The sequence below is a fragment of the Candoia aspera genome, chromosome 10 (assembly GCF_035149785.1).
Source record: "Candoia aspera isolate rCanAsp1 chromosome 10, rCanAsp1.hap2, whole genome shotgun sequence".
In the NCBI taxonomy this organism is placed as follows: Eukaryota; Metazoa; Chordata; class Lepidosauria; order Squamata; family Boidae; genus Candoia; species Candoia aspera.
Genome location: NC_086162.1, coordinates 9261726 through 9274378, shown reverse-complemented (window position 1 = coordinate 9274378; position 12653 = coordinate 9261726). Strand labels below are relative to the sequence as shown.

Genomic DNA, 12653 nt, shown 5'->3' with positions numbered 1-12653 from the left:
TGGTTTTAGGGGGGTGAACTGGGACTTGGCAGCCTGCTCACATTTCTGGGTCAAATGTGATTTTGACAAATTGCTCTAAGATGCTTCACCTTTCTTCTTCTCCCCCACAGATGTTTAGCTAAGTTGGCCTTGATATCTCTGAACATTTAAATGAGCTTGGTGCCTAAACCATGGTCTGTGATTTCCTTCCCTGCCAATAAGGACACTGAATGAAAAAATGGGAGGGAGGGAAGGAGGTAGGTGGGAGGATGAGCTCATCTAGGCATTTCTGTCTTGTCCCCTTTTTTCTCATTTATCACCATCTCACAACAAACTTAACTTGGTTACTGAATTAACCCATTTTGGGGGTCTGTCCTGAACCATTAACTAAATGGGCTAGGTTCACGGAGCATATTAAGCTCAAAAAAGGCTAACCAAGATTAAGCATGTTGTACTAATGCAGCCAACAGGTTTGTGATTGGGTAAGTGGGCTTGCGCAAATGCAAACCCAGCCAGGTGGCTGCTCAGAGGTATGCTTTTTGCTAGGAACCAACCCCTGTGCAAGGATCTGGTGCAGTCTTGGGAAAGGAAATACTCGTTAATGTCAGAGGGATGACAGAGGGGGAAATATCCCATTATGGAAACCTTGATCTTGGGCAGGTTATATTGCTTGTGTAAATCACATTTTTCTTTTTTTTTCCAGACAAGGTCAATATTGATTCTACAAACACTGGGTGTAGAGGTAACTATAAAATACAGAGGCACGTCGGTTCTTTTCGAGGAGGAAGTACATGTGGGAAGGAAGGGTACACAGAGGGGGTTCCCTGTGCTGTTAAAGCTTTCAGGAATATCAGTCCATCAGACTGATGCAAAGCGCCTCAGATCCGATTGGGTAATTTCACAACAGCTCTGTAAGGAAGAGCTCAGTAAACGTGCAATTCTCGCACCTGCAGGACTATGGCCCCTGCTCCCCCTTCAGTCTCCCTGCTACTCGGGCTGCCCCATCCTTTTGCTTCAGTGTAAATCCTCCTTGCTCGCCAGTTAGCTTCTGAAAGGCCTCCAGGCACTGCCCGTTTTCCAGACTGCCTTGGTCCAGATGCCCACCTGCCTGTTTTCCCTTCTTTGGCATAAGCAGAGATGAATTCTAGCCTAGGATCAATATCTGTGTTTCCCCAGTAGAACTTTGACAGATGGATTAGCCTTTAGTTTTGAGTGACTTGCCCTAGGACGGTTTCTTTTGGCACTGAATCTGACCAAGGAAATCTCTGCTGGAAACAGGCATTGCCAATTCTACCCGGTTTGGTGCCCTCTGGACCTGTTGAAGCTACAAGCCCCAGAATCCCAAGCTAGACATTTTGGAATGTTCAGTCTGCAGTCCCAGAACATCAGGAGGTTGGCCTAGATCCTCCCTAATGCGCTTGCTGCTCTAGAGCCCCCAGTTCTTCTTTTCTTCCAAGGACTTTTCAGTTCCTTTTCAGAAGACCATGTCGGAAAAGATCCTCGTGACAGGTGGAGCCGGCTACATAGGGAGCCACTGCGTGCTGGAGCTGGTTGAGGCTGGCTATGCCCCGGTAGTTATTGATAACTTCCACAATGCCATCCGAGGTAAGGGCAGCGCCCAGGAGCTGGTTGGCACAAGGTCTGCATCCAAGGCTGTGTTTTCTGTTTAACAGAGGGCCCTAAGCGGGTGGCGAAGGACCTGCTTTGCAGGCAGACTGTTCAAAAGGCTGTTGGCTTGGATCAGTGGCTGAGTTTAGGCCTTACCCTAAGCCATGTTTATCATCATGTTTACTTTACAGGTGACGCTACGGAGTCCTTGGTGCTGAGCTTGGTTGTTTGCTTGCAGACGTTTCATTGCCCGACTAGGCAACATCTTCAGTGCAGCACTGAAGATGTTACCTAGTCGGGTAATGAAACGCCTGTAAGCAAACAACCAAGCTCAGAGAGCACCAAGGACTCCAGAGTTCAAACCTGAGCCACAGATATTCTCTTCTATTGGTACAGGTAATGCTAGTCATAAACCATGGTGTTCTATAAAACCACAATGAGTGGTTTTATAGAACACCCTAAACCCAGAATCAAATTAGCCCCAGTGCGTAAGTTGCATCAACCTAGCAAATTATGGCTGGGTTTATAAACTAAGCAAACTGTGACTTAGTTGGAGTGGGGACCCAACAGTGTTACCTCCCCAACTGACCCTCAGAGGCAAAGGGCTATTTCACCTTTTCCTCAAGGTGGCACTGAGGCATTGGCCCTCATCTTAATGTCCTTTATTGATCCCTTAATTGGCAAAAAGGCCAGATTCCAGTCATGCTCTCATTCCCTACATGGACAGCCACTGGGGTAGAAGTAGAGGGGGTATCTGTGATGGAATGCCTAACAGACCCTGGGAACACGGAGGAGAGAGAAAGATCATTACAGAAAGATAGAAAAGTTGGGTCCAGGGGAGGGGAGGAACTGCAAGGAGACTCCACCTTAATTATGCTAGGTTGAGCTGGATAACTGCTGTGGCGGGTTTCAGAATTCTGCTACAATGCCCTGCTAGCAATGAAGATCTTTCAGAAGTGCAGGTGGTTCTTGTTTCTGGACTTTGCTTTCCTCAAAGGGCTTGGAAATACCAGCTTTCCTCAAAGGGCTTGGCTGCATTTTTGAGCAAGAGAGGAAGGGAGGGAGAGTATCTCTGGCTGTTCACAAGAGAGGGAGATGTTCGGCTTACGTGGCAGGAAGTAGGAGTGGTGGAGGTCAAAATCTTTTCAGTCAAAAGCTAGGAAATTCATAAGGTCCAGAAAGAGCATCCAGAATAAGGGCATGTGGCAGTAGGGTTTCTGAATCAGAGGTCTTCTCCTTAAAGAGGACAGCAGCAGACTGGCATGAGGCCCAGTCCATCCAGCTTTCCATCAAAACACCAGCTGTCTCTGCAGGGAGAAATATGGTCCCGGAGAGTATCCAGCGGGTGATGGAGATTGTGGGAAAGGAGATTCCATTCCAAGAACTGGATGTTCTTGACGAGAGGGGCCTTCAGGAGCTCTTCAAAAAGGTGAGCTGATGTCCCAAATCTGACAGCTTAACCTCCCTTTTCCACCATACTAGTTAGGATGAAACTGACTCCACTTCTGCTGGGTGGTGAGCTGAGTTCCTGCCTGCAGAGCAGCACCAGAAACTTTGCCTTGGTAAAAGGCAACTCGCCTGCCTTTTCCTGCCTAGTTGCCCCCCCCTTTTGGTTCCCCACCCCATCAGTCTTGGGAGAGATTTTGTACTGCCCAAGGGCATGCTGAAAAGTCTCCATAGTTTGATGCTGCATCAATTTTATCGTGGCTGCATTGACTTCTAGTGTGGCTGGTTGTGCTGAAAAATTGCAAGAACTGTAAGTGTCTCAGCCCATACTTGTTGAGGAAATCTGTGCTCTCAGGATATGGATGGTAAAGCTTTGGCAACTAACCAGCCTATAAAGTTCTCTGTAAGTGATTTGGCATCATCTGCTGAGCTGAAAGTCATCTGAATTGGCCTTTTTCCAAAAAGGGGCCAAAGACCCCAGAGTGCTTTTTGTGCTCTCTGGGCACCCATCAGAGCGGGATGGGCAGTCTGTGGCTGCATATACCCCCAAGCATAACATTGATGGCTCCAGAGTCCAGAATTGTGCTACTGAAATTTAGCAGCAAAATGAACACCTCCCATTTGTGGCTTGCTGTTTTCTTCCTTCTTCAGTTTTTTTCCTTTGCGGGGCTTTTAAGGATGGATACAGGAGCAGGGAAGCCAGTGAGAGGCAAACACTTCCAAACTCCTGAAAAACAGTGACTTTAGAGAACATTATGGGGTATTTTTGTGTGGCTTTAGGGGCGGAATGAAGTCACCGTACGGCCATGTTATTGAATGGTCATTCTGGTCCATACTCTATATGGTCAGGAGGCTGAGCCCACAAATTTTGTCTTTCCTGTTTAGAACAAGACCTTAAAATACTTTTAACTGAAAGGTGAACTTCTTTGGCTTAAAGGTTAATAGTCTTGACTGAATGAACAAAACACAACAAAGGTGAATTTTTGTTCTGAGTATTGACAGTGACACTATCTTATCTTGGTCCATCTTCCATTTCCGGACAGCATCACTTTTCTGCAGTGATACATTTTGCGGGCCTTAAAGCTGTTGGGGAGTCAGTCCAGATGCCACTGGAATATTACAAGGTGAATCTGACAGGGACCATCCGGTTGCTAGAGGTGAGCTTCCATTATGCAAGGTTATAGTGTAAGTTTGGGGAGAAGATTGTGGGGAAGGAGATCTCATTCAGTCACCAGCAAATGTATCTGAGAAGAGCAAAACTTTGTACTAGGACTTGGGATGGCCATTTTCACCGATTGGCAGATCAGAACTTCTGGGGCTCAAATGTTGACAGGCCAGAGTCACTTGGCCAGAAGTTGAAATCCTGCAACTGTTGTGTGTTGTACAGCAGCATCCTGCATGCATTTAGCAGAGACTTCCCAAATTCTCCAAGTTTGTTGGACTTCAGCTTCTATAGCCCCCAAGTAGCACATGGCTGAGGTATATGGGTGCTGGCTTCCAGGACATCTAGAGGAAGCTGTCCAGTCGGGGTCAGCTGGTTCATGATCTTTTAAGGCCATCTTGGGTGCTAACAGGGGACCCCATACAAAAAGGCCACAACAACATGGAGTATCCTCTCACTAATTGGTTGCACCAGTCTTCATCAGCCAGAGCCCTGCGGCCTGGATAAAATAAGGCTGTAGATTCCTGTGTAAGGAAGCTATGTTGTCCCCATTGTCAGGTCTACCTGCTGCTCCTGACCTGGTTCAGGTCAGAACCTAGCTCATCTGCCCTTTTCTGCCCCTCAGGCCATGAAAGCCCATGGAGTCAAAAACATAGTGTTCAGCAGCTCAGCCACAGTCTACGGAGACCCTATTTACCTCCCTCTTGATGAGAAGCACCCAGTAGGCAGCTGCACCAACCCTTATGGCAAATCCAAATATTTCATTGAAGAGATGATCCAAGACTTGTGCAAGGCAGAACCAGTAAGAGAGCAACACTGCACTTTAATTCCCATTTAGAGACTTCTCTGTCCAGCCAGATTACTTTGGGTGTTGTTTTTTTTCCTCCTAGGAGTGGAATGCTGTTCTCCTGCGATATTTTAACCCTATTGGCGCTCACAAGTCAGGAAAAATTGGAGAAGACCCCCAGGGCATCCCGAACAATCTGATGCCTTATGTTGCCCAGGTAGCTGGATCTTGAGAGAGTTTACGCTATGCCATCGGCTGTGGTGAGATTTTTCTCAATTTGTTTATCTTCTCATTTTTCATCTTCTGCCTGTTTCAGGTGGCTGTGGGGCGCAGAGAGTATCTGAATGTCTTTGGGAATGATTATAACACAGTGGATGGGACAGGTGCGTGTGGCTCAAAATCTTCCCAACTTTAAAATGAGGTCCCTACCCCCCCACCCCCCAAAAAAAGGCTGGATGGAGAAATTCAATGAAAAGACTATAGTGAGACTCGGAATTTGGAATTTTTCCCCGAGAGAGATGTGGATATATTATCACATCAATTCTTTTGAAACCAGGACTTACTTTCTTGCCATCTTAAACCAGGGGTAAGCAACTTTTCCTATGGCAGGCACCTTTGCTTCCTATATATGTGCATTTTTAAAAAATAATTACAGTAGCCAAAATCTCAGGATTTCATTAGTCCCTCTCTGAGACGTTCCAGGATTTCATGCCAGAAGTCTCTTTCAGCTTTGATAATCCCATAAAATGTCAAACACTTTATAAAGTTACTTGGGGGGGGCGGGGGAGTTGTGAGTACCATTTATGGCAACATTTTGCTAAGTCCTAAAATGCTTTCCTGGTGAGTGCTAAACTACTGAATAAAAGAACAACGAAGTGGCCAAGGGCTAGATTAAAATGGAACTACATGCGTTCACCTTCTGGGTCTCAAACACTAATTGCTGGGAACTGAAACTTATTTGAGAGCCCCTCCAGGCCTCAGGGAACAGACAGGCAGTTCTGGCTGAGCAGGATTCCTAAATGGCTTGGGAAAACAGCAGTATCAACTCCATCCGTGGCCTAAAGTGCAAAATTAGTTCTCCGTTATATGGATTGTGAGTGTGTACTTTCCTAAGAGAGTGCACATCTCCTAAAGTTGTGGAAATGCATATGCACCCAGCTGAGCGAACAGAACATTGACAGACTGTTCTCCAATAGGCATTCGGGATTACATCCATGTAACTGATCTGGCAAAGGGCCATATTGCAGCCTTGAAAAAGCTCAAGGAGAACTGTGGATGTAAGGTAAGGAAGTTCATAATAAAAGTGTCCACCCGTTGAAAAGGAAAATGCCCTGTTGAGATCAAAGGGTGTCTTCACAATCCTTATTTTTCTTACTTCGTTTCTGAATTATCTTACAAGGCAGAAGGAGAGCGGATTTAATAGCTTCCTATCAGATGCCTCCCTGGAGGGCTTCAGATTTCTCCTCTGAATCCACTGGCCACCCTCCTCAACCTACCAGTCCTGTACTGAAAATGAGAATGTGCACCCAGCCCCCCTGCCATCTTCCCCCTCCCACAAAGGAGGAACATAGAAAAATAAAACAATGAGCAAAAACATGCCTCTTTACAGATTTACAACCTTGGAACTGGTGTTGGCTACTCAGTCTTGCAGATGGTCCAAGCCATGGAGAAGGCATCTGGAAGACAGGTAGGCTGAAAAAGCAGATGAGATGCAGGGACTGGCAGCTAGTATGGGCTCTACTACCCCAGGACTTAAAAGTGCCTGGGACCAGCACCTTGAGATCTTATTGTGAAGCTGTCCAGACTCTCAGCCTCTGGGGCTTTCAGCAGGCATCCACCTTCTGCTCTGCTGGGCCTTAAGGTCAGCCTGCATCAACCTAACCTTGACCACTCTCACTTGGCATCTTAGCAGCTGCATCCAGCTCATTTCCCAGAAATGTAATGGTAGGCTATTTACTTCATTCTAGATAAACTACAAGATTGTTGAACGTCGAGAAGGGGATGTAGCCTCTTGTTATGCAAACCCTGGTCTAGCTGAGCAGGAGCTGGGTTGGAAAGCTATCTTTGGCCTGGACAAAATGTGTAAGTAGAATCTTTCCACTTGCTGCTCATCTTTCAAGGAACGTTTTGCTTCCCCCTCCTGTTGGGGAAGGAAGCGGCCATCTATCCTCCCCAGTACCTTTTGATACCTACATAAAGGCAAGCTGCTTGATGGACCCTTATTGTTCCTCTTTACCCTCCTTCCCCCTCTCCCTTGTGTTTAGGTGAGGACTTATGGCGGTGGCAGTCACAGAATCCCACTGGTTTCAGCAAGAACTAGGATATGGAAGAAGCTGCCTGTTCTTTTGACATACAACCACTCGCACATCGGTGCAGACACAAGGGCTGACTAGTTTTGAAAAGGGAAGAAGATGGTTCATGCTCCTGTTTCTTCTTTCCTTTTTGGAGCTGAAGCACCACACCAGAAGAGGGAGGATGCCTTTGCCCTCTTAAGCTCCCTGTTCTCTTCTCTTCATCCCATCCTTCTGCTGGAAACTCAGAATTTTTTACTGATTGAGGGGATATATTTTTTTACTGAATAAAGAGCAGTGGGACACCTGGCTGGATGTCACAGGAGGCCAAAAGCCAAGTGTTTTCCTGTAGCCTGGTTGGCTTTGGGGGAATTCAGCCCATAGCTCTTTGGCTTCTTCGGCTCCCAGAGAGGAGAGCTGCTCAGGGTCAAGAAAGCACAATTTCAGAGACCTGATGCTTTTGTTTGAGAGGAAAAGGCAAGATAAATGAAGTGGTTAAAAAACTACGCCTGGGGCTCGTGAAGAGGGTTTTGTCATTCTCTCCATTTCTTTTTCTAGATTATAAACTGCACACTCCCCCCTTTTTTTGAGCAAAATAATAGTAATGGAAGTATCTTTTTAAGCTGCATAAACTGTAAATTTTAACATTGCTTAGATGGTAGTCCAAAGTCTGTTGGGCAGGTTGCTCTCTAAAGCAGGCTTTACAGGTTCTTAGCAAACATTTTAGTTCTTTTGGACAGTGATACAACTAAAGGCACCGATGCACATTTGTGCATAGTGATATTTCTATCATCTTAAAAGAGATGCTCCCCCTTCCTTTTTTTTAAAGATTGTAACCTGAAAAAAAGCTGCAGAGCGTTAGAATAGTCTTCCCACAAGACAGGTAAACAGTAACACCAGATGGTCTGTATAGATCAAGCAACTCCAAAGGTATTAAGTACTGTGACTGTCGATACAGGACTTAAGCTGAACTCAGATTCTTCTGCCAAAGGCATCAGCCACCTATTTATAACTAAGCTGGAGGGAAACCAAAGCTCCTGGAATCCCAGGTGATGTTTCTTGAGTTCAGCATTTCAAGACAACTTTCAGTTAGGATCCAAAGGCCCATCAAACTAGACAGGGGCCCCAAACACCACCATTTCCCTCAGACAGTGGCTGCCACAGAAAGCTTGACATGGGATCTGCAAAGCATCTTGTATCAGAGAGCGGGGGGTGGGGAGGTCACCTATAAGAGCTGGAAAGTAGTGGGCTACAAGGCCATTCCAGTGTTCATTGCTATGAAAGAATCAGGAGTATTATGCTGGAAACACAACACTTTAGACCAGTGTTTCTCAACCTTGGCAACTTTAAGATGTGTGGCCTTTGACTTTGAGAACTGCCCAGCCAGCATTACTGGCTGGGGAATTCTGGGAGTTGAAGTCCACATATCTTAAAGTTGTCAAGGTTGAGAAACACTGCTTTCAACACTTGTGCTCTTTAAAACATTTGCAGCAGCAATTCCTTTTGCCCACTTCCATTCTTCGATGGAGGGACCAATTTGCTTCTTGCACAATTCACTACCTCTTTCCTTGGCTGTATAGATGACTTCATTATGCAGGTTGAGGCCTAATTCAGGCTTACTTTGATACACTGAAAATGGTCTAAATCAGTTTCCCATCTCTGTTTCCACTGGAAGCCACTATTTTAGGCTCTGGATCAGTGACACTCTGTTTACAGGCAGCATTTAGTGCAGCATAAGGAATCTTGCTCTATCTAGTTAGCATTTTTGTTTAGCTTCTTATGCCAATTTGAGTTTACATATTAAGAGCAATTTTATTTTAATTTCCATACTGCAAACAGCTTAGGCAACATCCTGGAGCGATGATCAGCCACTAGGGAAATGAATAGATTATCTTCAAGGTCCCTTCTGACCCACACTTTCTTGAATCTCCAATGAAATTCCAGCCTGTGTGTCAACGCAGAAGAGCAAATGACAGACACTTGTGGAATCTGCTCTTTCAATAAGGGGCAAGATAGAACAGCTCTATCTGCTTGGCTATCAATTATCTTCCTTTCCATTCCTGTTCCATTCCTCCATTAGATGCTACTGAAATTGATTTTTTTTTTTGTTATAAGCAAGGGCTGACTTGTTTTTTTCCCTCTTAACCTTTATAGTTACATTTTCTGCCTTCCACGCTATTGTGCACCGTCTAGGGCTCCTGGCCAGTAACCCACAAGTGACTTTTGAAATCTTACCATTTTTTCCCAACCTTAGCTTTGTTAGGATAGTCATTTGGAGAACAGCTCTTAAAAGAGATTTAAGTGGCTTTCAAGACTCAGGGCATCAGTGTTGTAAGATTAACAGTAATGTGCATATGCATTAAAAAAAATTAACTTTTGGGTGCCTCGAGAGCAGGAATGGGCAACCTTTTTGGGGCCATGAGACTTTCACTTAAAAATAAAAACTCTCTCTAAAAGCTGTAAGGCGGGTGGCACAGTGAGATCCCTGGGAGGGAAGGGGAGGGGATCCTCTTATTTTAGTTGTGTTTTACTAAAGCAAGCATGTTACTTGTTCAATAGCGCCCCCTGTTTTCACACCTGTTTTGCAGCAGCAGCTTCTGAGCTTCCAATTACTCTGTCTCTGCCCAGAGGGGATAGGCTTTTAGTGAACTGTGCACCAAGCTATGCTCTGTTAGGAAGCACAACAGCGAGACTCAAAAGCGCCATGAATAGGTTTCCCACCCCCAGAGCAGGTTTACAGATTTGCACTAAAATGCTTTCCCAAGGAAACCTTTCAGGTACACCCAAGTGGGTAAAAGAAGCGTTTTAGTACAGGTTCTAAGAGATCACTACAGCAGTAAATATGCTACGAAAAGTCTGGTAGGCGCCTTGTCATAAAGAGGTAGCAACAAGTTCAGCTGCCCCATGTTGCCCAGTAGCCCTCTTCGATGGAAGCCAAAGCTGCACTAAGGTTGCCTGCTCCCCCCCAAAAGTCAAGATCTGGAGCAGATGAAAGCACAGGGGCCATGCTAGCAAGCAATTTGATAACAATGCCCCAGGGCTCCCTAGGGAAAAAAACCTATTGAGCAAATACATTGGGTAATTAATTATACCATTGCTGCAATAAATTATTTACCTTTGAAGTGGTAATGGGAATTGGCTGCTGATTGCAGTGGCATAGGTAAAGGTAAAGGTTTCCCTTGACGTAAAGTCCAGTCGAATCCGACTCTAGGGGGCGGTGCTCATCTCCGTTTCTAAGCCTTGGAGCCGGCGTTGTCATAGACACTTCCGGGTCATGTGGCCAGCATGACGACTCGGAACGCCGTTACCTTCCCGCCGAAGCGGTACCTATTGATCTACTCACATTTGCATGTTTTCGAACTGCTAGGTGAGCAGGAGCTGGGATTAACGGGAGCTCACCCCGCCGCGCGGTTTCGAACCGCCGACCTTCCGATCGACAGCTCAGCGGTTTAACCCACAGCGCCACTGCGTCCCCTATTGCAGTGGCATATAAGTAATGAATTTGCTGTATTCATTGGCTGTGCTCATGCAAGATGTTTAGTTACGGGTTGCTGAATAAACTACGATTGCTTAAACTTTATCATGATTTATAATGGGCTCTGGCTGGATTGCCACAGTGCATGTTACTGTAAACTGCATTTCAAGTTAGCACATTAGGCGGTCAGGCTCAAATTATGCTCCTTTGGGCACATTACGCGAAGAGCCAGCCCTCTGGAGAAGGCTCTGATGCTGGGAAAGGTGGAAGGAAAGGGAAGAAGGGGACGATCAGCAGCAAGACTGGCAGGGATGGGGGCACTGCTGGAAGACCCAAAGGACCAGATTAGGGACAGACCATCATGGAGAAAATCAATCTATGTGAGATGACACTGATTTGATGGCATGCACTCAACCAAAATCAGTATCGGGTGATCCATGGCTCTCTTAAATTAAACAGGAGGGGGAGGAGAAGACAGACTAAATCAAAACCTGTTCAGAGCTACTTTAGGGCCGCCTTTGTCATGAGTACGGATGGTGAGCAGGAGGGGGCCCTATCCTGGGGGAAAAGCACATGCGTTTAGAGACTTTGAACTTTCCTTTGAAGAAACTCAGAGCAGACCTGCCTTGAGTTTTGGGTTTTTCTGTGAGGGTTTCCCATGGCCTTTCAGTTTGGCAGGATTTTCTGTCTAGTAGAGTAGGACATTAAACACTAGAGACTCCAGCTACCGTCTCAGCATGGTTCTTCACTCTAAGATAGGACAGCCTTCACTAGTGACCAACCCTCAAGGCCTAGTTCTGATAGAGGCCTGGCTGTTGACTGAGCAAACAGGCACAACCATGTGGAGAAGGAGCTCTCCTGGCTGGTGGGTGGGATGGTCAGGATTCTGCTTGGATTTGCAGAACCTGAAGGGGTTGCTCTCAGAGGACTGAAAGACAATTCCCCACCCCCAGGGAAAGAACACTAACTATCCCTTCAGACCAAATGTAACCACAGTGAAATTTGTGATTTTTGCGTGGTTAGAGGTTTCCTACAGGGAAGAGAGGCTGGCTACTTGTGGGAAAAGCACTTGCTTGGCATTCAGAATGCTCCAAATCTGAAACAACAGTCAAATAACTGAGCTCAGAGAAACCTCAGAAAAGCCTTGGGAAGCAGAACAGACCTAGCAAGGAAAATGAAAGCAACCCTCCCTCTGAGAACACTTTCCAGAGAGATACCTCCCTTCCAAACAGCAACAACGCTGCACTGCACACAGACTGTCCATACCCCTTTGTTCTGAATCCCAGATCGGTCCCTGCATGCACACACTGCACAAAGGCACACCATGGATCCCCTCGCCCACATTGGCTTCGCTCAATGCACCGGGCCAGCATGGAGAAGCTGCTGCAAACAAATCTAAATAGACACGCAGGGCACAGAGGCAGCAAGCGGCTCTTTCTCTGGCTATCCAGCCCCCCAAAGGCAGGCAGGCAGGCAAGTACTGACCACCCCAAGTTTCTGATGTTCGTCAGAGCTGTCCAACATTTAGAACCCTCCCTGCAGGAGAAAGCGACACACCGCAACTAGGCTTTAACAAACCAAAAGGTGAGGCACCAATGGTGGTTTCGGTTTAATCTTAAAGGAACACAAAAATTAGAATGACGTGTGAGGAAGACAAAGGGAAAGGGAGACGAGATTGTTGAGATCCCCTTGCAGGAACAGAGAAGCCATCTTCTTCCTCGGGCTTTGGTGTTCGTTACCCATTCTTTCTGTACCATGCAGGCCACGCTGACAGCTGCTTTGGTAAAGTCCCAAAGAGGAAGCCAGGCCAGCAGAAACCAGAGCAGGGATCTCTCCACTTGCTCTGCCGGACAACACAAGTCAGTGGCCAGAGAGGTGAGCTGCCCACATGTAGCCCCCAGCGTG

The 12653-nt window shown here is 46.4% G+C and overlaps 1 protein-coding gene across 2 annotated transcripts; it reads left to right on the top strand.

The window, feature by feature from the left end:
- The first annotated feature begins 630 nt into the window (after window positions 1-630).
- GALE (UDP-galactose-4-epimerase) lies at window positions 631-10848 on the top strand. 2 transcript variants are annotated; one of them, XM_063312376.1, is made up of 11 exons: window positions 631-721; window positions 1458-1584; window positions 2901-3016; window positions 4077-4190; window positions 4821-4997; window positions 5086-5199; window positions 5299-5365; window positions 6179-6264; window positions 6592-6669; window positions 6950-7064; window positions 7247-10848. In XM_063312376.1, exons 2-11 carry the CDS (start codon window positions 1464-1466, stop codon window positions 7300-7302), a joined length of 1044 nt encoding a protein of 347 aa, XP_063168446.1. In that variant the 5' UTR covers window positions 631-721; window positions 1458-1463; the 3' UTR covers window positions 7303-10848. The 2 variants fall into 2 exon arrangements, with proteins under 2 accessions (XP_063168446.1, XP_063168447.1); XM_063312377.1 differs by lacking the exon at window positions 631-721 and having other exon boundaries at window positions 1447-1584.
- The last annotated feature ends 1805 nt before the right edge of the window (window positions 10849-12653 follow it).

Coding starts and splice junctions, on each gene's coding strand:
- GALE (XM_063312376.1), top strand. CDS start 1,464: ATGTCGGAAAAGATCCTCGTGACAGGTGGAGCCGGCTACATAGGGAGC. Junction 6,265..6,591: donor AGGAGAACTGTGGATGTAAG/GTAAGGAAGTTC, acceptor GCCTCTTTACAG/ATTTACAACCTTGGAACTGG. Junction 6,670..6,949: donor AGAAGGCATCTGGAAGACAG/GTAGGCTGAAAA, acceptor ACTTCATTCTAG/ATAAACTACAAGATTGTTGA.